Source organism: Conger conger, chromosome 2 (assembly GCF_963514075.1).
Source record: "Conger conger chromosome 2, fConCon1.1, whole genome shotgun sequence".
In the NCBI taxonomy this organism is placed as follows: Eukaryota; Metazoa; Chordata; class Actinopteri; order Anguilliformes; family Congridae; genus Conger; species Conger conger.
In genome coordinates this window covers 11,080,428-11,106,307 of record NC_083761.1, presented here as the reverse complement: position 1 = coordinate 11,106,307, position 25,880 = coordinate 11,080,428, and the positions used below count along the sequence as shown (strand labels likewise).

Below are 25,880 nucleotides of genomic sequence, written 5' to 3'. Positions count from 1 at the left end.
TCAGAACAGGCTGAGCCACACACACCAGATTCTCAGAAACGATGTGGTCCATGTGACAGAGCCTTAAAAAACGCTTCCAGAAATAAAAAATAAAGATGTGACACTGAAGATAAAAGACTAATCGAGATGAAAAGCTGGCAGGCCTCTGATTGGAGGAAAGCTGGGTGGTTGTTTTGGGGAGGATGGGTTTTGGTGATGAGAAAAATACATTTTTAATAAATGTGTCTCAAAAATAAATGTACTGCAGTTTATGAACTGTATGGAAACATACGTCTCCTTCGTTATTCACTTCACACTTGTTGGGGAAGAGTCCTGGGTCTTCAGCTATGTCGATTTAAACAGAGCCCAATTGTCCCGATTTTGGCACATTCCCACCAAAAATCTTTGGCTGAGTCGACTTCCCATGCACCCCCCCCCCCCTCCCCGAAATAACCCAGCTCTTCAATCTGATTGGCCAGTTTCAACACAATAGGCTCAATGCTGAAATATTTAAAATACTTATCCATTACCATGTTAAGAGACAAGTAATTACAGACTGCAAGATGATATTGTCTCTGGTGCTCTGCAGCCAATTATTCAGTGATCCAGATATACGAATGTGGATACACATCAGAAAATGCTGCCCAGCCTCTGCCCTAAATAGTGATGCAATGGACGAATGAACACCCAATTTCTTTTAGACAATTTTGTAACACAAATAACACTTCTGCACTCCTCTTATAAGAATATCATTAGTGTAGGTCGGCACTGAGAAACCAAAAGAGCATTTCACATCTACACGACCAAACCTTAAAAGACCGACCAGAAATCAGACAGGCTATGTTCGGAAGACCTTCCCTAACCCCCTCCCCCACCCACCCACTCAGTCACTCAGTCGCCCCTCCTCTCACTGAAGCAGCTGATTTTTGCTTTGATAATTAATTACATTAAACTTATATCCTTTTAGGATCAGATAATTAGCAGTAAAACGACTTGGCTTAATTAATGTAGCAGATGAAGCATGCAAACCCACCTCCCTCTTGAAATGATTAACTGCAAATCTTACATGTAAATTATGTTAACACAAATACACAGTTTGTCAATTATTCTACAGTTAGGGACTGAAAGGACTAATTGGGCTCTGATATAAGAGTGTGGAGTTCTCATCAAAACCATCAAAGTAGTGATGCCTTTCAAGCATGCAGGAGTTCTGCTAATGAATTACCAGGCACACAATAAGAGGTCTGTAACAATAGGTCTGATCATGACTAGGCTGCGTGTGACTTAAGAACTTGATTAGACAATTTAATAGCTACAGGCAGTTTGCACATTTAGAGAGCGAATGACAGAATGCTGAACACAAAAGCGGTTATGTTTCAAAGGAGCCAGGTACCGGAGGTCTGTCTCCTGACTATGGCATACCAATGATACAGTTGCGTAATTCAAACGAACTCGCTTTGACCCTTAAATGTCACAGCAATAAAATGACTAAAACACAAAGACTGCACACAGAATGACTCAGCATTTAAGAACTAGGCTATATTTAGACCAACATCAAATATTTGGCCGATGGCGCATCAGTGCCATAACAGCTTTAGGGCCAAATACAGACCCACGCGTAACTGAAGTCTCTGTGTCTCAACGGTGAGCTACACGGAAAAGGTGCCAAAGCACGGGTCTGAATTTGCCATTAATGGACACATTTACCCAGATACAGAAAAATAAGACATTCATAGTCAAAATAGCTTTCATATTAACATTTGCTGGATGGTTCACAAAAATATTATTGCGGTTTCTTTAATTTATTTTTATTGCAACTAAATATGACTGGCTTCACAGACCACTGATGAGAAAACATTCCTGTTGAGCACCATGACCCTTAGTAACTCAGAACCGAATTCAAACATTTAAAGGGTATAAATCTTTAAATTATCTTTTACATTTAGTTGTACACGAATCATAATAAACACCAAAAGATGGTGATTTATTATGCCGATACTGTTACGGTGGTTCCCGGCAAATTGTGTTAAATTCTCCATAAATGTTCTACATCAAGTAATACTTTATTGAACAGAACAGATTTAAACACTTCAGCTTCCTGCACCTTCTAGCTCTAAGGTGGCCAACGCCCGTCATCCACAGCAAAGTTTACCTGTGATGATTCAATGGCTACAGAGCTAGAGTTTCCAGAGCGAATACTGAATATTGCATGCGATCTTGGTGAAAGCTCATGGGGTGGATCTGTGATGTTACTGATGGGATTTCTACCATGGCAGCTACTGTACTGAATATTAAAACATCTGCTCTATGGACAAATTTATGCACAAGCTGTCAATCATCACCCAAAGAGTCAACGTATGAAGCCAAACAGTCCAATGTGGCTTGTGAATAAAGTACCAAAAAACCTTCCTTATTCTCATTCCAATGCACTAAAAAAAGCCTAAAAAGTTTGGCTGGATCATTTCAACACTACAGCTATCGTTAAGGGAGATAAAACAATGGAGTGCTAGCGCATAATTGTCAAACAATTCAAAGAAAAACTGCTGAACCCTTGATAAGTAAGTAAGTTACAGGATTCAAATTAATTCCGAAATGTCTGAGCTGCCCATGTACTGTTCAAATAAACTCACTGAGCACTTTATTAGGTATTTATTAGACCTATATTTTAGACTTATCAGAGTCAACACCCATGAACGTTCTTGGCAAGCACATTCGTAATCTGACCATGTCACAACCGCAGGTTCCATATTGTCAACTCATGGCTGGTGCACCTGGACGTCCACATTCCAGCCAATCAGTGGCCATTTCCATGACACATCTTGTCACATTTTTAATGACATGTCACAGAGGCAGATGCAGTGTATAACATCAACTTCAAGGAGGATTTGGCAGATTTTTCGGATATGCTTGATTGGATAATACCTTATGTCTATGAGACAACAAAAGTCTCTTTTTTGAGATCTCAGCTGCCTGCCCCTGCACTGGACAAGAATTTGTTGCCTGGTCTGAGACGAACACATACTTCAGTCTTTACATGCCCCCGTTTTATTTTATTTGACGCTTATTGGAGTCCGTTACATCCTCTGGTAAAGAAAACCAAATTGATTTACCCCTCTGGATTTATACCTTCAAATCTATGCAGACAGTATATTCTGATGGTATTTAGTTACAAGGCAAATAGAACAAAAGTAATAACAGAGCACATACATATTGAAGGTTACTAGAATGATCTTTCGTGGGGGGAAATCTCTTGGGAAGAATCCAGTCATAAGAGGGTTAAGCAGATTCATGCAGAGATGGACACCTGCAGAACTGGAAAGGGAGGGAGAGTGAGATTCACCCTCCTCCTGAGAAACTGCACTTGCAGGTGGCCTGCAGAATCTGCATCCAGTTCATTCGGAATGACATTTTCCTCTTCATAAGAACAGTCTTCGAATAGACACTCAGCCTTTAATTACGTGCAGGTGGCTTACTTAAAGGGCAAACTGGACAATTTGAAAGATGTTTTTTTTTCATACAGATTTTCCATTTCCGTTGATCATACACTCAGTGATCACGTTATTAGGTAGACCAGAACACCAGCTTGTGAATGCAAATATTTAAACTAAATGCATACAAGCATGCAGACATGGTCAATAGGTTCAGCTGTTTTTCAGACCAAATGTCAGAATGGGGAAAAAAAGGTGATCTAAGTGACTTTGACCGTGGAATGAATATTGGTGCCAGATGCTGATCTCCTGGGATTTTCACGCACAACAGTCTCTAGAGTTTGCAGAGAATGGTGCAAAAAACATCACAAATCTAGTGAGAAGGCAAAAACGCCTTGTTAATGACTAATGCAAATAACCACACATTACAACAGTGACACGGAGAAGAGAATCTCTGAACACACAACACCTCAAACATTTAAGTGGATGAGGTACATTACATTACATTATTGGCATTTGGCAGACGCTCTTATCCAGAGCGACGTACAGTTGATTAGACTAAGCAGGAAGACAATCCTCCCCTGGAGCAATGCAGGGTTAAGGGCCTTGCTCAAGGGCCCAACAGCTGTGCGGATGTTATTGTGGCTACACTGGGATTAGAACCACCGACCTTGTGTCTCCCAGTGATTTACCTTAACCACTACGCTACAGGCTGCCCCTACAGGTACAGCAGCAGAAGACCAATAAATCAAAAGAATAAGTCTAATAAATACCTAATAAAGTACTGAGTGTATATGACTATGGTTTATATACCTACATACATGTGGCTATATGGGAAAGCGTATTATATTTAGTTTATATAGTTTCCTCACAATGGTTATGGGAAGAGTGTGAAGTTGCGCTGCTATGGAAACAGGAGGGTAATTGCAGGTGCAGGGCAGGGGGAAGTGCTCTGTTCAGCTGGGCTAACCCATTAAAGAAAAGCACAAAATTAACTTATTCATTATTATTTAGTCATTTAGTATTCTTAGTCAATTCGTCATAACACGTCTTAAAAGTATGCAATAAAATTCATAAAATTGTAATACTTCAATTTAGATTTTACATCATGGTGCACTAGTAGGTGTGTATGTCGATCATGCCTGTCAATTTTGCGTTTCCCTCCAATCAATATCATTTTCACACAGCGTTGTGCATCCTCAGTCGATGTCGGTCAAATCGACGCCCTGTCCTTCAAAAATCCTCCCGAGTGATGCGTTTCACTCACGTATACGTCATATCACGGAAGCTAGTGCTGTCCTAACTTCCGTTTCTGCGTGTGCTGAAGGTGTGAGGTCACAAACATGTGATTAGAATGTTCTTAACTGAACATTCTAATGCTGATGTAACAATCACTGCTGGTCAATGAAAGCCATGGAGTTCTAGAACACTGACTTAGAATCTTGAAAAAAAAGAAAATAAAAATCCAGTGTTCTAAAAAAAAAAAAGAGGCTAAGGAGTTCTAGAAAACTGACTCAGTGTCAGGGTTCAAAATAAAATAAATAACATTCCAAAGAAACCCTACTCTTCTGAAAAAGAGGCTGTGGACATGGTGCCTGAGCAGCCGGTCCAGGGTCAGACCTCTCCGGCAGGCTGGGGAGGCTCCAGGTGACTGGGCCTCCATGACTCATTGCAGAACCATGGCAAACTCGTGAGAACGGAGCGTATCCGCCCAGTGCTGCTACAGGAAACGGCAGCTCTCTGGGTTTGAGTGCAGAAAAACCCCCACTCTTAGGCTCATGCCTGCAAGGTGAAGGCTTTTGCATACATGCATGACCGTGGCCAAGTGCCGTGCAAAGCTGGACAAACAAACAAATGCACGACTGAATTAATACATAAACAAACAAGCCGAGCAAAATAATAATAAAATAAGGCCCCAACCTGAAAAATTAAAACATAAAAATATGAATAAACAACAAATAATCAGCAGTGAAACGAGAATGGCAGCTCGTCACACCTATGTACATTTACAACCATTTGAATGACAGCAGTGAATGAACGATTACGAAACCGGTTTATATGCAAAGCTCGCGAAAAGGAAAAGGAAAAAAAAAAAAGTTTATATTTCACGATCTATGGGAAAGCCAGTGGCGCAAAGGGTGAGCCTCACCTCGGTAAACAAGGCTAAACTCACGCGCACGTCGCTGTTGACGGCATCGGTGTTTAATGGCGCGTGACGCTGTAGGTGGCTCCTAGCGCCCCGCTTTGTCTCCTACAAGCTGCGTCAATTGATATGATAATAGCGGGAGGGTGTGTGAAACTAGCAGGGCCGGGGTCGGACCGGGCCCTGCGCTCTCCGGATCTCCACCGTTCAGGAGCCAAAGGCGCGTCACGCAAGAGCCCTGAGCGACAGGGAGCCCAGCTGAGGAGCACGGGGGCGAGCCGCAGATGCTTTAAAAAAAATAATAACTGACATACTTTAGTCAAACAAATGATGAATATGTTCTTGAAATCCACATTACATAAACATTCATGCATAAATAGGCTTTACACACCCACCCACACACAGACAGACAGAAGAACGCACACACATACAGAGACCCCCGTATGTCTACCGCACAATCAAGGTCACAGTACACCATTTTGTTCCACTGAGGAAATTAGAACGCGCATTATACAACGTGTCTATACATAAAGATTAAATACTTGCAGACATAAAAAAACAGAGAGGTTAAAGCTAACAGAATCAATAGACTATACCAAACAACAACTCTCCCAAACACCATCGTCACTGTTCCCGTCCAAATCCAAAATGAATAATTCACATTTAAAAAAAAAAAATTTTTTTTTAAGCAAATGATTAAACTTGGCTAGACAAAGTCAGCTGCAGTTAAGTCCATGGCTATTCCAAGACCAATTTTCTGTTAATGTAAAACACAAAAAGCCCATTGGCACAGCTCTTTAATAGGGATGGTAATGAAAGCTCAGCTGCCAAGACTCTGATTCTTTGTTGTTATTGGCTTGCTTTCTGTATGTAAATATTACTTGAAGAGAGAGCAGGGGAGGTTTTCTGTATTATTGCTATGACTTCACTGCCCTTGCTTCACAAGTCCACAGAGAAACTAAATTGTTTTCCTTGTTGACTTGTAAAGATAAAAAAAAAAAAGGGTATAGGATTACTTTCGTAGCCGTGCAAAGATTTATTTACCCTTTTCGGAAAACTATTAGTCTGTTCTGTGCTTAAATGTTGGTTGTTGAATAACAAGGGGAAAATTGCCTAGGGGCCCAAATGTAACTATAGGGAAAGAATTGCAGTAATGAAGAGCCATTTTTAACATCACCAATTAGCGTTTCTGGAACCCTTTCAGTCAACTGGAGAAGGAATGCCGTGAATTAACGGTTTACAAGACTCAAACCAAGTGAAGGTCTGGCTCTGCTTGTGATTAATTAGTGTGCAAAACGCAGATACTTTCACTTTCTGCTGCTTTGTAATTGCATTAAGTGCATTAACGTGCAATATGGGCAGAAGTTTCCGGCAAACTCGGTGCTAATAGCCCGTATGTATTTCCATGAGAAATCGAGCAAACCGCTGGAAAAATGTAATGCAGCAACAACACCTGAACACAACTGTGAGAATTCCCTTACATTTCCATTTTATGGATTAGAACGACACATAACTCATTTTTTAAAATCCAATATTGCCAGTGAAACGTTTTAATACTACGGTTTCAACTGAACCGTGAAGAGCAAAGTCTATTCACTGTTACAAATCAAAGTTAAAGAACAGGGCCGGTGTTCAATCTTTATGAAGGCTGAAAAATAAGCCATTTTACTGTGTGCCAATTGCCAAATAATACTTTTCTGGACTGTTCCTTTCACTTTTATGCCAAATGAAAACTCTGAAAGGAAAACAAGGATCCCACTTTCTTGGCAGTTAACGAGCCAAGTTAATGACAAGTCAACATTCAATCTGTTTCCTAGTCATAACTGGCATCCACTTTTACGACGAGCGGGAAAAAACATATGACGGAGATTTATGTCCACTGCCAAGACAATTATTGAAAAAAAAAAAAAACCCTTCCAAGACTTAATCAGATAAACGATTAAACGGTGAACAAAGGAAGGAAAGACAATTGTGATAATTAGGTCGCTGAATAATTCCATGTCTTTAAAAAAAGAAGAAGAAGGAGGAAAAAAGAAAACAATAACCGGACCTTTTGAAAGGAGCCATTGATTTGATCCTGGTCTCCATTGTGATGCTAATGGCATCAGTCCGTGGAGTGGTGAGGTCATAATTAAGGAGAAAAAAGGGCTGATGGGTAGTCCATCCTCTCTCACGCTGACACGTGTCAGATGTCACGGAGCACATCAAGCCTGCGCTAATTACTCTCCACTGCAAGATTATGGCCTCAGGAGGGACTCCTGTCAAGTGCGTGCTTGTGTGTGTGTGTGTGTGTGTGTGTGTGAGAGAGTGTGTGAGAGAGTGTGTGAGAGTGTGTGTGTGTGTGTGTGTGTGTGTGCGGGAGCGCATATGTGTGAGTGTGTTCGAGAGCGTGTGTGTGTGTGTGTGTGTGTGTGTGTGTGTGTGCGGGAGCGCATATGTGTGAGTGTGTTCGAGAGCGTGTGTGTGTGTGTGTGTGTGTGGGAGCGCATATGTGTGAGTGTGTGTTTGGGAGTGCATACGTGGGACGAGGTCTGGGACGACATTACAGTGATGCTACAGACAGGGCGTAAAACGAACGCTTCTGCAAACACGCAGGGCAAACGCATAGGGTGAACGTAGGGGAAGGTCTATCACAGTGGCCCCTGGCCCCCGAATCCCTCACACGGAGGCACGCGTCTGAACGCCCCGCCCTCCGCAGCGCACCTCCGGAGGTCAAGAGTGCGACAGAGCGCCGCGGACCAAAGGGAGGTGAAAAACCAGTGCGCCAAACGAAGACTGGCCCCCGCACACGTCTCTCACGAGGCCGACACAAGTGACATCTGTTCTGGCGTTGGCTTATTAGATTAGAGCGCATCACTCTGATTACCAGGCCAGGACATGCGGGGGACGTCTCCTTAGCACATTCACAGCAGTGCACTATGACAAACGACTGTCACCGCTCTCTCCCATGGAATCACAATGCATTTCCATTAAAAAAAAAACATCCTGCTGTTTACTCTCGTCTTGCCGTCCTGAAGCTGCGCGATTATGTCAAAGTATCTCATTTCTGACTGCTTTCAGAAAAATCAATGTCTCCGCTTCTGTATCCGAACGCGCGCCGGGTTGATGCGGCCTATGAGAAAGGCATTACATGATAATAGTAGAGTATAAATCTCCGAAATTGATGGAATCAGCTCGGAAAAACCAATGTATCATGCTTTCAGACCATGCTCTTCGCAGATGAATAATGACCTGAAAAAAAAAAAAAAAACACTTGTGGAAATAAAGAGGCTGATCCCTGGGGAAACTATTAAAATGAGCTCGAAAATAAAAGCAAATATATAAAAAAAAACAACAACAAAAAAAACAACCAAGTACAAAGCAGTCACATAAAATAAACCTCGAAACCCGCAAACAACAAAAACATGAGAGGTCTTGCTTATCTACTTTAAATAGTATGACGGCAATAGAGGAACAGACAGTTATTCCATGACCGAGCAGGCAGGCTCGGGAACTCTGCCAAGGAGAGACAATGGAGAATGTACTTTCAAAGAATGAGTTGCAGATTGCTGATATTACTCAGTGTCACGGGAAACAGGCGCTCAGGTGATGGTTTCCATCATTCCATAATAACTACCACACTGGAGCTTGGCCATTCAAAACACCCTCCTCCTTCATCCAGAAACATGCATGTTACTTATTAACACATTACATTTATGAATCGACTATTGCATACAAGGCTTAAACGTTAATTTAATCACATATATTTCCAATACATATCGCTTCGACTTCCACTCCACTTTCTAGTGCTAATGGTTTCAATAATAGACCCATTCATAATCAATGCCACAGTAAATGAATAAAACTGTCACTTTTAAGGATGTAACCGCATAAAAGCATTAAGTGATTCTAGCCTGCGACAAAATGACAGGTCAGGACGTGTCTGAAATACGGCAAATTCATGGACTAATGTAACCAGAAGACCTCTGGTCTCTATTCTTTTTAGAGACTAATCGGTAGGTACAGTTTAGTGGGAGCAAAAGGTGAGCATTGCTGGGCTGAATAGCCAGTTTTTACCATTATGTTAAAATCAACTTCTATACTCTGAACAGAAAATGCATGGGCGTTCTAGCCTTGGCTAGACTAGGCTGCTGGCAGGCTCGACTAAACGAGGCTACTGTTAGGAAGAGATAAACCTCACCTTATACTGACCAGTCAAAATACACAATTGTGGAAAACAGTCCTTCTTTTAATTCAAGACCAAACAACCCCCCCCCCCCCTCCTTGCTTCTCACGCTGCCATCAAAACGCATCTTTCTCGTAGGGATCCCACACACGGGGAGGGGGGGGGGGGCGGAACCTTCCGGAAAGTGCTCGGCGGCGCTCCCTCCAGGGAGCCCTTACGACCCGGAGCGAGGAGCCAGGCTTTATCCAGCCCCGATCAGCGATTACAGCCGGCGGCCTCCGCCGCACGATCATCCATTAGATCTTTCACCCGCTAAGGTTCAGGGCGCACTGATCTTAATTAGCGCTTTAATAGGTGCATCAGCCGGGCCCCGGCACAGTTCAGCGCCGCGACTGGCTGCTAAATTAAGGACAACACTTCTCTCCGCGCGTTCATTAAGACCGTTTAATGCCAAGAGGTGAGGAAAGGCCACTTTTAATATTCAAAGTAGGCGGGGAAGGAGGGAGGGAAGGAGGGAGGGGAGATGGAGAGGTAAAAAAGGAAGAAGAAAACAACAAATCGGCGTCTCTTTTGAGAGTTACCGCAACGGGACGAGCGGTTTTCATGTCCTTAATCATTATTAAACAGCGTCGCCGTGACACGCCGGGGCCCGGCGACTGATCGCGGCCTGACAGGGGAACAAATTGCGGACGGAGCCGAGAGATGGAGTTTGTTAGGGCCCCGCCTCTGGGAAATGAGGACCCTTAATTCTGCGGTTCGGGTGACATTTATTTGGCGGCGGTGAGTAACCGCGGCGGCGCTCCGATGCGTTCCCGCCGCGTCTCCCCGGCCCCGCGCGCCCCGGCATTCCGTGACATTTATGGCGTTCGCCTTTTCTGCGGACGGCGTCGGAATGCAACCGCACGCGTCCTCCCGCCCACCCTCCCGTCCGTCCGTCACCAAATTTAGAGAAAGTTCACAGAGCTTCACGGCTCCACCTCCTCGCGCAGCCCGAGAGAAAAGCTAGCGGGAATTATTCGCCGCCGTCGTTTACGGTCTTCAGGACAATAGACAGAAAACGTTCATAATTTCGTTCTTTTATTGAAAGCAACTTATAATTGATTAGGCTAATCGGGGACACCTGGATCAATTTGGGGTTAAGGGCCTGGCTCAAGGGCCAAACACCTGTGCAGATCTTGTCGTGGCTACACCCAGGCTTGAACCATCAACCTTCCGGGTCCCAGTCAAGCACCTTAGCCATGTCCCAGAAGCATTTTCGTCGAAACTCTGCATCCTAGGGTCGAACCGAGAGACGTCAGATGCTGGCGTTACAATGGAGATCCCACACCGTACACGTTAAACTGCTTTTGTGCTGAAAGTCACACCAGTAGCCACCTTTGAAGACCCCTGACCAGCCCAGTGGGACTCTGCATTAGTAAGACAAACAGAGCCCAGCATGTCTGTGCGCCGACTTTCACTCGAGAAACGAATCTTTCGATATGCCCTGAGGGAAAATGGTTTGAGAAACTTGTGAACATGGAAACAGACACTGAGTAGGAAGGTGATGATATTTCTCTCGCTGGCACTGGCACGAGGTGTGTTTAATAACACCGGATGTGCTCATACGTCTGCTTACGGGGTTTTTTTTTGGACCCCCAGCGCCGCGATTGCAGCTCTCTCCCGTTATAGCCCATATCCTCCTGGCGTCCATGTTGTCTTCATTGTGAGGGAATGGAATCCCAGGAGGAAATCGTAGAAATTATAAAAATAATCACTTGTGCTATATTTAAATGTTTGGCTCAATTATCAAAAAAAAAAATACCCATTAACGCTTCTGTTGTTTATTTTCAATAACATAAAGGATGAGAAATATGTGGCTCTCCGCTGAGGCCATCTCACCTACACACACACAGTGGGGATGTGAGGCCTAGTAAATAATCCCACACATTACACCAGCCTACCATTCCCCATACAATAATGAACACACAAACGTCAGATGTAATCTTTCAAATGAGCAAGGTCCGTTCCCTATGCGCACAGCGTTAGCGTTTTGCACAGAGAGATGTGCGGCACAATAGCCCGGCCTCTCCAGACACGCACGCTGTTTCCAACAGCGGATCCTCTCACATAATCAGCTAGGACTGCGACTTCTCAGCTATTCACAAATTCTCCAATCTAAGAAACATACCTCTACCACTCTGTTACCATAGCAATGGCTCAGAGTGCAACAAGTTTGGATACATCGCCTGCATCCGCGAAATAAGAGGGCAGAGTCAAGGGTGAAGGCATTTCAAATGCTGCTACAGCATGAAAAAAAAATGACTAAATAAATCTCACACTTTCAACAAGATTACACCGCACTAGAGATTTTAAGGGACATTTTCAATTATTTATATTCTAAATGAGCAATGTCTATTACAGGGGGAGTATATTATTTTCACATTGCGCAGAAAAATGCAGTGAAATAAGTCGATTTTTCATTTTGTAAAGGAATTTTGTCAGACTCTAATGCATGAACATAAGCATCCTTGTGCATTTGTGGTTCATTAATAAAGAAATAGTGAAAAAGAATTAAGACGACAGAGCGATGGGTAAAACAGACTCTGACTGTGTATTAGGAATGAAAATTGGGGAAGAGGGCACATTATTCTGCTCAAGTCATTTTTTGGGTTGTGGAGTTTAGTATTTCTCTTTTGTAAAAATGTACACATACAGAGAGGTTAAGCAAACCAACATGGCTGTCTTCATCACACCACATCTACAAAAGCACCATCATATGGTAACACTTCACGTGAACAATGCGCATAATACTGCCACAATCATGACATAACGGCTAGCATTACCAGCCACGACAAGCATAATTTCACTTTCATGGTGTATGCAGGAAATTTCATAAAGAGGATGTCAAATTCACTGTGAAAAAGTGATCACCACATACATTATGTGTCGGTGTAATGATCTATGTTAAACTGTAATACACTGTTGTGACCAGTTATGAAAGGGTATGCCACACTAAAGACAGTGTAATTTCAGCTTTAAATCATACGCCTAGCAGTTCAAGCCGAGCTTATTGTATTATTGTAGCTACTTCTCAATTATCTGTGTTAATGAGGGAAAAGTGAGGGTATTACTCTTAACGCCCCACCTGTCAACACGAACGGTCTCTTGCTCTCAGCCACACCATTCTGGGTTACTGACTGGAACCATTTGAATCTTTTTTCTCAGATCTTAGTGCTACCATATTCATGTGCTATGCTACTAGCCCTGATTCCACACACAAGCTAAGCAGCAAATCACAAGCAGGATAAGGAACGCCTTCATACCAAACACTATGCTTTTCATGCCGTATGTTTCTGCATGGCTGATGATGTTCTGAGTGTGCACCCACAGGTTGGGTTAGCATACTGTACCTTTGGTGGCCACAGTGTCATCCTTTCCCTGAGTGAAAACCACGATCCTCTGCCTCTTCTCGTTCACCTTCGGCAGGCTCTGGGCCATCCGTGCGATCTCCTTAATATCTTCTGTCTGAAAAGAGAGAAGACTCGGTTTTACGGATTGTGACACCGACAACATCTGCAGGACCGAATCAATCTATAGGCCTAGCAATACCAAACTAATTACCGCCGGTTGAGAGAGGCCGGGCCTGAAATCAAGACATTATCCTCAGTCCAACTTTCAATCACAATGGACCTGGTGTGGCTTCACTGACAGCCCAACATGATTTATGATGTATGATTTGACACAACAAATACTTTAGACTGAGAAGGGTTACTGAATTAATAAACAATTCTTCCTCTAAACATATTAAGTTCATTCTTAAAGGTAATTATGTCATATAATTTTGGAAATAAGAATATTCTGTGACACAAACATCCTTTTCGAGCCAGATTCACTGTGACAGACACAGACTTTTTCAGTAACTTTGAATAATGAATTTATGCAAGTTTTTACATCTTTTGCTACTTATGCATCCTTGCCAGGCTGTCAGTCACAGACACAAAGCATGTTGTTTAAGTGAATAAATATGTAACAGAGGTTTAATATCATTATATCAAAGTTCAAATGCATTACGACGAGACTGAAACCAGGCCCTTGTCAAAATGGAGTGGAAATCATTTCAGAATTGAAGAATAAATTAATGAAGATGGCTTGCAAATGGAATGCAAATATCCAGAGATTTAAAACAGGCTTTCCTATGTAGATAATAATGAAATAATCTCTGATTATTTCAACTTCTCCCGTACACTACAGCTGCAAATATTCATTCTTTGTTTTGCTCGAGGCACTTAACATTTTCCCAGGGAAAAAAAGGCACCTAAATATATAAAAACCCTGGCATACGATAAACAAACCACTCACAAAGGTACTTTAAAGAAAGAAGATTCCGGTGATGAAAGCGAGTCTAATGTCAAAAAAAAAAAAAAAAAAAAAAATGTCCTGGGAAAGAGATTACAAGCGTTCAGTCCAGAAATGTTGAATGGAGACGACACAGTATAAAATGAAAAGTGAAATAACATGGGAGGATGAATAGAAATGGGCTGTTCCAATAATTCTCCACGCTGACCCATCAAGCTGGTTTTAGGCAGATGGCAGCTGTCTGCTTTCGCCCCGAGGCGAGCCTCCGACGCATAAACCCGGGCTCAGAGGCCAGTGTGAAACCTGCTTAGTCACCTACATATTGTCCGATTCGCTGACTTAAAAGCCTTCTTTTTTTTTTACCCCCCTAATATCACAAAGGCAACAAACGACTTTTCGGAAAAGAAGTCTGAGCTTCAAAAACTCAGAGCAATGGGGAAAAAAAAAAGAGAAAAAGAACGACAGTGCACCCCCCCCCCCCCCCCCACCCCCCTACCCCCCTAAAAAAAAAACCCCCATGGCAACAAAGCGGAGGGTTATGTGGTCTGAAAGGCCGGTGCCGGATCTCAAAGAGCAGGGCCGGATCATCTGCGCTTCCTAATCTTTGCACCTACCAGCTGGCGGGCAGCAGCGGAGAGGGGGTGGGGCGGGGTGCCGATGATTCTGGTGACTTCCATCGCCATCGCCTCCCCCCACCCCCCATGATCCAGACAAAGCTGCAGCCACCGAGTCTGGGGACGTGGCAGCGGGCCAAACCCCGTCTCCGTCGCTGCCCGCCAGCCAAAGCCAGGATTTGGGGGTCTTTCTCCGCCGCTGCTAACCAGCACTTGATGGTTTTTGTTTTTGAGAGATCAGCAGCGTTCACGGGCCAACGCCAGCTGCTGCGACCCCCGCCACACACACACACACACACACTCGCACACACACCCACACAAACACACACACGCACACACTCTCACACACACCCACACAAACACACACACACACACCCACACAAACACACACACACACACACACACACACACACCCACACCCACACACACTCTCACACACCCACACACACACCCCCACACACACTCTCACACACACACCCATCCACCCACACACCAGACACACACGTACACACCCATCCGCACACACACACGCACGCACACACACACGCACGCACACACACACACACACACACACCCACCCACACGTCACAGATGCCCGCACACACAGACCCGCCACAAACACACAGACACACACACACACACCCCCACCCACGCACGGACGGACGCACGCACGCACGGACGCACACACACACACACCCCCACCCACACCCGACGCGCACGCGCACACGCACACACACACACACACACACACACACACCCGCCACCTCCATACCGTCAGTTCGTTTTTTTATCCTGTCCCGCCAAATGTTTTGGGTTTCAGATTTTAATTTTCAGACTCAGTGCTCTCAGACAGGAAGCTTGGCAGAACACTAGCAAATCATTCCTATTAGGATTAGGGGAATGTGTTTTCAGCAGTCAGGTCAGAATGATGGTCTCCCGACAAGGCAATAAAACTGCAGGTGAAGTCAAGTGCAGATAAAAAATAAAAATAAACTATGTGCTTCCATTAGCACATGCTTAGACAATACAGTGTACCTGAATCTAATCTTTAAAAAAAGGAGATACACTTGCAGGCCTATGCAGAAATATAGTCAGGATTTCAAGATTTACTTCATTGTTCCTAAGGGGACATTTGCCATGAAAGCAAAGCTACTGCAGAACAGTACAGCGCAGAATCCCCATGTCCACGGTTGATAAACACCCACACTTTCACCCAGATTATGAACACTGCAGCACCAGTGAAAACTTCATTCAGTCTCATTTCAGAGTCGCTGGATCGAGGACCGGTGCACCCATGCATGACCTTTTGCATCTTCAATGACGTAAATGACAGTAAATAATAAAAATGCTGAAATATGAAACGCTAAAAACTTTTTATAAAAGAAAAAAAGACCATTTACATAACATACTGCACTACGTACAAGAATAAACAATCATTTAAATTATTATTTCCATGTAGTTTAATACAGATTTTTTGGGGGGTATTTTTTGCTGAATTTACCATTTCATCACTAAAAATGAGTGACCTTGAAATACACAAATTTGACTAAATTAAATAGTGCTTATTTCAGTTCAGTTTGTTTTGAGTCATAATAAACCAACAGAATTGCAGTTTTTGGTTACTTAATTTGTGGCAGGATATTGAGCATTTCTAAACTTCTGCCTGTGGTGCAGATAGCCTTAGTTGCACATAGCCACACTCCTGTATAACATGCATCAAATAACAAACACAATGCCAAATTGTAGACTTGTAAAAGAGCAAAAATCTGAAACAAATCCATACATTGGGAAAGTAACAAGAATTTGTACTCTTGTGGATGAACACCAATCATAAACGAAAGTCAAATTTGCCACTTACATTCACCAATGTGACGCAATCTTTCCTGGATTGAAAATTATTCATCTCCTTTCGCTTCCATCCGACAGAAAAATTTGTCCTGGCCCTTTTTGATGTCAAAAGCGGTACTTCACTCGTAGGATACTTTTATTGTAACAGCCTGGTATAATTGTGATAGAATTCATTTTTTATTTGCCTTTTTCAGTCATTTTGGATTCGTGTTATACTTCCAATTCTATACCCTGTTGAATTTCTGGGGTTTCGGATCACTGAGGTACTACCATATATATTTCGTCTTTGCTTTAAAACGAATTAACCAGTATTAATTGCTGGTTAATTATACAAAAATAAATCCAAATCTTACCATACAAAATGACAAGCAGTGGGAGCCATTTTGAATACAAGCACACTCCGACAACATTCTGTTATTGATTTTATTTGACCACAAAAATTTAACAACAGCAACTGTGAAAAAATAGCCGCCAAGAAACCAGACCAGAAATAAACCACACACAAGCTAGGCATTAAATTCAACTTCACTAGCTAGAGGCCGTTTCTTCAGACGGCTGTTCTAATTCCAATTGAGTGATACACTTACAGCATTCATCATTTTACACTAAAAAAAAACACATTTCAATGCCGGATATGCACAGATAAGACTAGTCATTACACTTCTCTCGTACGCTGCACAAAACATGACTGAAATGTAATTGTTGATCTTGAACACCTTTTAGAACGAAGCAATAACGACAGGGAGTCACGGACGCCGTGTCATCCCAGAGACGGGGAATGAGTGGGGACGGACTGACAGAGCCCGGATGAAAGCAGTCTGTTACATGCATTCAGATCTATAACAGGTTCTGATGCAGCAAGCAGCCATTGAAAAAACAGATGTTGTGTAAGAACTTGAAAACCTTGAGCACAAAAAGGCCTCTTTTGCTCTCCGCCTCCCTTCTGTTCTTTGAACAGAATGTACACTATCAGTCCACAGGAAAATCCACAATGACCTCAGATCAGTCTGTCTACTTCAAACTTTATTTGCTATATATAATTGGTGTGTGTGTGTGTGTGTCTGTGTGTGTCTGTGTCTGTGTGTATTTGTGTATCCACCCCCACTTGGCACATATGTGACCATTTTCCACACTGCAGGCCATGAAGTGCAAGACAAAAACTTGTAAGAACGGCAGGCGAGGTGTTTCTCTCACTGGTGACAACTGGTAGTTTGTGGGCACCTGTCCCATTGTTGGGAAGGACTAATGAAGCAGCAACCCAAGGAGCCCGGGCTGACTCAGCCAACAGCAAATCAAAATGTCAGCGTTAATGATGGCCTAGCCAATTTCAAATAGACCCATCCATTTAAGAACTATATTTTGCCACTTATTGGAAAACCGGTTGACGTTAAAAATGACAAAACACCGAGAACATCCTTGGCACAGAATGCGTTAGCCAATGAAAACCTCTCCTGCGTGGTTGATCCGTGCCACCATCGGCCCTTCTGCTTTTCCATAATTTCTCAGGAACTAAAAAGGCTTCAGTATAAACGCTAGCCCGTGGTAGATTTTTCGTTCCATCATGAAATACAACAGGGAAATACAAACTGCCGTCCTGAAATCGCAGTTTATTGACATAGTGCTAGCTGGCTTTGCATCCGATTAAATATTCCTTGGATTCCGGCAAGGGGAACGTATGGGGCGGACCCTATTCCCGCTACCCGGGGACCGATCCGCCGTGGTTGCGGCGCAGACCCCCCGTGGTCCCTCTAAAAATTCCCAGCTGGCCCCGGAGATTTCCAGAGCTAAAAGGCTGAGGGAGCGGAGGCGGTGTGAAAGGGGCTTAAGCCCGCCTCCCGTCTAAAAACAGGCCGTCTCCGCACGGCGTGGTGCGTGGAGCGGGTACGCGCTCGGGGGAACCCGCGGAACTTTCCGGCACGCTCCGCTTTCATCCCGTGCTCGCCCGTCAGAGGCCCTTCCTAATTAACCCATCACGGTGACGGGGGAAGGAGGCGGGACGTCTCCCGGGTTTCCACCGCGCCCGCGCGACGGAGGCCACCCTTTCATTGGCGATGGCGGAGAGCGCGGGCGTCGTTAGCGCGGGATCGTGTCGGAACCTGGACCCTTCAGTCCCAAACTGTCAATGGTATGGCCCCTTAGTCAAGTGAAGAGTGTGTGCGTGTCTGTATGTGTGTGTGTGCGTGTCTGTAAGTGTGTGTGTGTGTGTGCGTGTCTGTAAGTGTGTGTGTGTGTGTGTGTGTGTGTGTGGGGGGGGGGGGGGTAGTTCTTTATGGGCTTCAGAATCAAGCCTTGTACTCAGTTTCAAAAGCCTTTGTCTTGAGAAGAAGAAAAAACACATGTCAGAACCACTAAGTGAGTGCTAATGGAGAGGTTAATACGGAGGTGGTTAGCAGGTAATATCAAAAGCAATTTGTCACCGTGGCTGAATTTCAACCAGGCACGGTTGAGTCTGTAGCCCCGGGGAGCAATAAAAATAAGAGGCCGGCTCAATCAGGCATTTCCATCTTTTTATCGTCACACCACACTCAGATCATGAACATCTGATTACTTTTAGCTCATCGCTAATCAGCCACACACCCAGTTGAGTATGACAATCAGTTCAGTGCAGCCATGATTGTGCAGTTTCATCGTAACTGGTTTGAACAGGCGAGCTTCAGACAACCCTATCAGCAAGATAAGATGTCAGCAACACTTATTAAATGAGCATGTTTTTTTCATTTATTACAAAATCAGTTTTGTCACCAATATATGATTATCCATTTCACTCATGAATTCAATAACTACATTGGATAACTGGTTTCATTGTGATTCTGCTGATGTGGCATTTGTAAATTACAGTAACTCCATAACAGTCCATGATAATGTGATCAATTCAGGCCCAAGAGCTCGAAAAATATAGCCCCATTACTCAATAAATCATAACATGGTATCCAGTCAAAACATGCCTGAAAACCAAAAAAACCTGGAACATGCAAAACCAACAGAATATGAAATCCCTACTCTTATGGAAGTCTAACCAAATTCTCGATTCAATTCTGTACGCATTTAGCCCGAGGGCTAAGCCCCCCTTCCTGGAGGGATATGTGTGCCAGTTTAATTAACTTCCATCCAATTAATCTGACTATTTGCCCAAATTAGTTAAATAGCCTTATAACATTCAAACCTATACATTTCCCCAAACGCAAAAGCACTGCGGTAAAAAGGTTTCTTTGAAAACAGGCTGAAACATAATATCTGCATTTAAACCTTTTACGACAGTGGTGAAAATGTAAGTCAATTCTTTAGCTTATTAAGTCATTAGGAGCAGAAGTTGGATCACGCCCAACACAGAAAAGGCCCTCCAGGAACAGAGTTTGACAGGATTAAGCCTTTAAATATTGAGATGCTTCTGGGCCTTGTGAAGACTTTGTTAATGAAATTATTCAAACAATTTGTACAAGCTTGAGCCTCAATAACTAAATCAATCACTCTCTAAATCAAAACCTCCTTGGCTCAAGCAATCGTGGAATAAAGAAATTTTGAAGGACATGTATTGAATGCGTGGTTTCAACCGACATGGCCCTTGTTCAAACTGAGCATCCTCAACTGACACACAATGAACAGTCAGACAATTGCAGTTCATATCAATTTAACTAGAGACATCATTTAAGGGGGGGGGGGAGGTATGAACATTGTTCTCTTTGTTAGTGTGACTCTCGCCTTCTGCAAGTGCAGTGGAATGTTAGCAGATGAACACCAATCCCATAAAATGCACAACTACTTCAAACAGGGGAGGAAAATGGCGATATCACTGGGTATGAAAGTGGATGCACCAGCAGGGGTCCGTCAAAGTGAGGGCTCAGCCTCGTATTTCATGTGATGAAGACACGGCAATCACCCCTGAGAGCAGGCAAGACATTCCCTGAGCACTTTGTGATACGCCTCGCAAAAAGGGCACCTACTTCACAAGATGTTCTTAGGGTAATCAACAACATGTTCTTTTTTTTTTATTTCTTTGCCAAGACTCTGCTTTAAAGAGTCTGCATTGGCTGCAGGCAGATGGCTGTGGGTTCTGATTGGCAGGGCTTCCATATGGGCGGGGCCAATGCCACACAGTTGGGTACAAGCAGTGTACACTAGTTGATCTTTCCCCCATATTCTTAGCATATCAGCTGATTATCTGTCTATTTCCACTCTGTAAAGTAATTTCTTTAAGATTATTAATGACGTTCAATTGGAGTTTCCAGTGGAACCTCACAAGTTACAGCTGCGGGACCTAAAACCTGTGCATGCCACTGAAGCATGTGTACTTTGCTGTTATTCGCCTATGAGCTGGGGAGAACTTTCCAGAACTGAGGCCACACAGTACAGCAGGAGGCCAGGTGCTAGGGATGCCTACACAAAATGGAGGAGGCTTTAGGGCCTGGCCCGTGCTTATGGTACTGTAAGTGCCATTACCAGCTGGACCAATCTGGAGCCTGATTCGACCTCATACTAATGAGCAGGCATCACAAACACTTAATCGCACGTGGGGTTCATTCCAATATCTTATTTAATCCATCCTCATCCCCTCGGTCCTCCATTGTCAAGGACATTCCAATCCACTAAACGCTCCTTGGAGGAGCAAGGAGTGAGGAGGCTCCTGTAGGATGCTTTAGTGAGGATACAATAACTTTTTGGAAACGCATGATGCATAACTGATCGAGCTGTGGATCCCCCTAACCCCATCTGCCCAGTCTTTCATTGACGTGGCTTCACTTAACAAACACGTTCCATTTGCTGAATACTGGTTTCCTCGATTCCTCTGTCCTCACGTCCTTCCCTCGTATCCTCCATTGGGTGGAGTCGGGGAAAGGACTCGAGGAAAGGACGCAAGGAGTGAAAATGAACGACTGGACTGAGCCCCGTCGCCTTCATCCACCGACTAAATTTACAAACCGCAGGGCGAGCAACGACCGTGACCGGCAGGAATGCGAGAGGAACTAAACCACGGAGCCCCAGCTGAACTTGGGCTGCGGGAAATAAGCATACATTCCCCAAGACACTGCTTTCATACATCATACGCCATTTCTTTAGAGTGCTATTGTAAATCAACATGACAAAGGTAATGTCACTGTGAACTGGCACCCATCTTGTTCACTGCGTTCGGTGCCTTTGTATTTACTTTCTGTGATGCGAGTTTCTCTCTCTCTCTCTCCCTCACTCTGTTTTTTTTCTCTCCTTTAAAGCTGTCACTGCTGTCAGGGATTACTCTCTATTCCAGTCACGTTGATCGCACCTTAAGTGATTCTAGACAATTATTCATGCCGGCAAGAAACACATTGAGCGGAGCCCTACATTTGAACAGATAAGCCACTTAAATTATTTAAGCATATCATTCATAAACTCACATTTGCTTTTAATTTGAATATATGTTTAAGAGCGGTGTGATGATCTTACTGCGGATCAGCAAAGGGGGAAAAAAATAAAATAACGAGACTAAATTAGCGCTTCTCCCTCAAAGAGGAAGCATCTCCCTTTTTTTTTTCCACTCATATATTTTATGTACTAACAAGCACTATAATTTTCATTTACATAATCTGAAACCACAGGTGGCAGTAATTCATTTATTAAAAGGATGCCGTACTATAGTATTTAGCGTCGCGCTGCAGCAGGAGTGCGGTGGTGGATCCTCCCAGAGTAATGAAGCTAATGAGGGAGCTTTTTAACTAAGCAACCTGACAGCACTCCTTTTCTGCAGAGGAAGCTTGAATCCGTGCCCGAGTTCTACGCTTCCCAAGAGGCTTTTCAAAATTCAATAAATAACATCTGTAGGCGATGTTGGGTGCAGACCTAGCACAGTGCGTCATAACGGAGAGCTGGCTGAACAAAGAAACCATGACGACTGCCAGGTTTCCATGGCAACTGCTGCAAGGCCCGCGGAGTATAATAGCGCATCAATCACTGTCCGAAAGAACTTCATTATCAGCAAAAATGATCCTTCAGGATCTGTTTAGTGCGCAATTGTCGGTCAACTCACCTCAAAGCCTTGCTCCCTGGCGAAAGTGGCAGCCTCCTAAAACGAAACACAAATGAATAGTTAATTATAGACAGGGTGTGTGTGTGTGTGAGTGTGTGTGTGTGTGTGTGTGTGTGTGTGTGGGGAGGGAGCAGGTTATCACACAATATCGGCACACATACACACACACTTCTCACTTTCTTCAGGCACTTCTCTCAAGCTGTGTGCCACTTTGGGAGATGAAGTTCCGTGAACCGATTCTGCTACTCCTACCCTTCAATTAGTATTCCAAAAGCCTGCACCTGTTCCGAGGCGTCTGCGTCTGCCTGCCTTATTCTCTAACTTACAACACCACCCTGACAAGACCACGGCGCCCCTGTGTCCACGCGCTACTGACCGACCCGACCCGGCTAAAACACACACCCGTAACCAGGTCGGTCTCCACACACCTTCTCCGCAACGACACGCACGGCGTTAACAACAAAATACAAATCCTCAATCATTACCCAATCAAAAGCGTGGCATTTAGAAGCCCGTAAAAAAAATTTGACGTAACAAGACCGCCGCCCCCCCCCCCCCCCGTTCCCTCAGTTTGCGATTTTCATATTTGACCCCACGCTGGGACAGAGCGTTTGGTACAATGGCGTTAAATGGTCTGGCTGTGTCAGGGCAGCCTGGCTTCGGCTTGACAGCGTGACCTTGGAGAGAGGCTGACAGCCCGGCCCTTTAGGATAGGGGAGAAGAGAGAGAGAAAAAAAAAAAAAAAAAAAAACACCCTCAGGAAACAATGAGGACGTCCCCCCAGAGAGAAAGAGAGAGAACGAGAGGGGGGAGCTACAGCCTGTCTGCCACGGGTCAGTATAATAGAGCCAGGGATGCGTCAATTAATCTGCCACACGCAGACCGAGCGCGAGCCGAGCCAAGCTAGCACAGCACCATCAGCCTGGGCCAGGGGACCGGCTCCGGATGCCCAACACAGGCCTGCCCAGCCTCTCTGTGTGGGGGAGGAGAGCCAGAGCCACAACACAGGCCTGCCCAGCCTCTCTGTGTGGGGGAGGAGAGCCAGAGCCACAACACGGGCCGGCCCAGCCTCTCTGTGTGGGGGAGGAGAGCCAGAGCCACAACACAGGCCTGCCCAGGCTCTCTGTGTGGGGGAGGAGAGCCAGGGCCACAACACAGGCCGGCCCAGGCTCTCTGTGTGGGGGAGGAGAGCCAGAGCCACAACACAGGCCGGCCCAGGCTCTCTGTGTGGGGGAGGAGAGCCAGAGCCACAACACAGGCCTGCCCAGGCTCTCTGTGTGGGGGAGGAGAGCCAGAGCCACAACACAGGCTGGCCCAGCCTCTCTGTGTGGGGGAGGAGAGCCAGGGCCACAACACAGGCCTGCTCAGGCTCTCTGTGCGGGGGCGGTATCCAGAGCCACAACACAGGCCTGCCCAGGCTCTCTGTGAGGGGGAGGAGAGCCAGAGCCACAACACAGGCCTGCCCAGCCTCTATGTGTGGGGGAGGAGAGCCAGAGCCACAACACAGGCCGGCCCAGGCTCTCTGTGTGGGGGAGGAGAGACTGAGCAACGCCTGCACTACCTGGCACCGTCCCCACCAATGCCCCCTCGCCATTAACTCATGAATTTATTTCCCATGAATGTTTTTCTTTCACAGTATTTTACTGCTGAAAGTCTCCTTCCCACCCAGCCCACTAGGTCATTTGACCCACTGCCATGGCGAGTGCCACACGTTACGGCTGAAAGATTAATAACAAGCAGCCTCTGCTAAATACGGTTTACACTTGATGTGTTGCATTTTTGTATAACATTCGCATAACCATCCTGGCTATGTCACAATTTCTCATCCAGCCAATCATCAAGTGGGCAGGTTCGAAGATATGTGAAGCTACAATCTAGGACTACTGTTAGACGTACTGTACTAACTGTCAGGGAATACATGTTAGCAGTACGTATAAAATATGTGAATATGTGAGTCAGATGAATTAATTGTTCTTGTACAGGGGTTGTGAAATCCCATGTCCCTTTTAATGATGTCATCGTGACAACAAGGCTAATCTGGGTTGAGAACAATAGAAGATAGAAGTACCCCTCCCCCACTATGTTTCACTGTTCAATAATCAAATCACACAATTTAAACAATAAAATGTTTTGTACGGTGGTAAAGTTTGCAGTTTTAATTCTTCCCTTGCTCTTCAAATGGTCTCACTGGTCAGAACACAAGGCAAAGCGTAACAAGGAGAGCTTTCACCGTAGACCTAGAGCCCCATATTTAATGTAGAGCTATCAAAATGTACGAGTCGCACCCACTTTCGAGGGCTTGTAAGGCAACAGAATATTTTTAGAGAGCCTGGGCTAACAAACCCAAAGCCAAAAACCGTTGAGTTGGGGCTGGCGAGCCAAGGAAAACTAAGAAAAGTACACATACTTTATCGCGAGGGGTGCAGGGACTTATTTCACAGCATCTCACTTTCCATTATTCTACACGGAGGAGAAGAAAGCAGGAGACGAGAGCGCGCCCGCGAAATGCACTGCACTCTTAGGTGTGATTAAAAAAAAGAACCTGAGAAAGACGAGTGTTAAAACCAAGAAAGAACCCACGTAAACTGCATGAATAGCGGCAAAGCCGACTGCACATCAATAACAGCCATTATTTTGTGACTCTCCTTTTGAAGACTGCTCTCTCTCTCTCTCTCTCTCTCTGTTGTCGTTTTCCGCACAACGAACATAATGGAGCGGTGGGGGGTACTCCATTATAGGATTTTCTCTAGGTGGCCTTGTTGGTAAAATACACCTTTATTAAAAAATTGAACTTTTCACAGCACTTCAGACCTGCTCCCATTATGGTGAAGTGTGTGTCATTATGTCACAACGGCACACCAAGGCAAGGCTCGGAACCCATTGGTGCAACCGTCTCATATTTCATCACGACAGCAGATGGTTCAGCTATGTAATACGGAGTTAAACAGAGTTAACCGGGAGTCATTATGGAGTATAAATCTGGATTAGCTCCTTCAATTAGTGTTGATACAGTGGTCGAGTGTTATTAAAAGTACACAGTGTGACCTCCTTGACAACCCGAGTGCTTCGCGAAAGGACTTCTGGATATGCACTTCCTTCACCGTGCGCATCGAAAGTGGCCACAATGACGTAACACTGACCTTGAAAACCCACAGGAAACATCCAGATTGTAAATTGAGCCACTAAACAAGACAAAACAATACGCCGTCCACTCGTTTTTATAAATTGACTGGTTCTCGTAAAAATAATAAGCTGACGGACATATGGGCTCGGAGCGTAGAAAAACAATCATTTTACCGTGTTTCACAGAGTATATAAATCAAAGAGCGGGACCCAGTGCTTGGCTTAACACAAACTGATAAGCTGAAAA

The 25,880-nt window shown here is 44.5% G+C and overlaps 1 protein-coding gene across 2 annotated transcripts in view; it reads right to left on the bottom strand.

The window, feature by feature from the left end:
• The window catches only part of LOC133122423 (adenosine kinase-like), a 140,110-nt gene that overhangs the window by 3,508 nt on the left and 110,722 nt on the right, over window positions 1-25,880 (bottom strand). For both annotated transcript variants that reach the window (XM_061232386.1, XM_061232387.1), the window contains exons 8-9: window positions 22,511-22,546; window positions 13,105-13,219 (exon numbers count right to left, since the gene is read on the bottom strand). In XM_061232386.1, coding sequence (XP_061088370.1) covers window positions 13,105-13,219; window positions 22,511-22,546 — 151 coding nt within the window. The remainder of the gene's footprint in view (window positions 1-13,104; window positions 13,220-22,510; window positions 22,547-25,880) is intronic.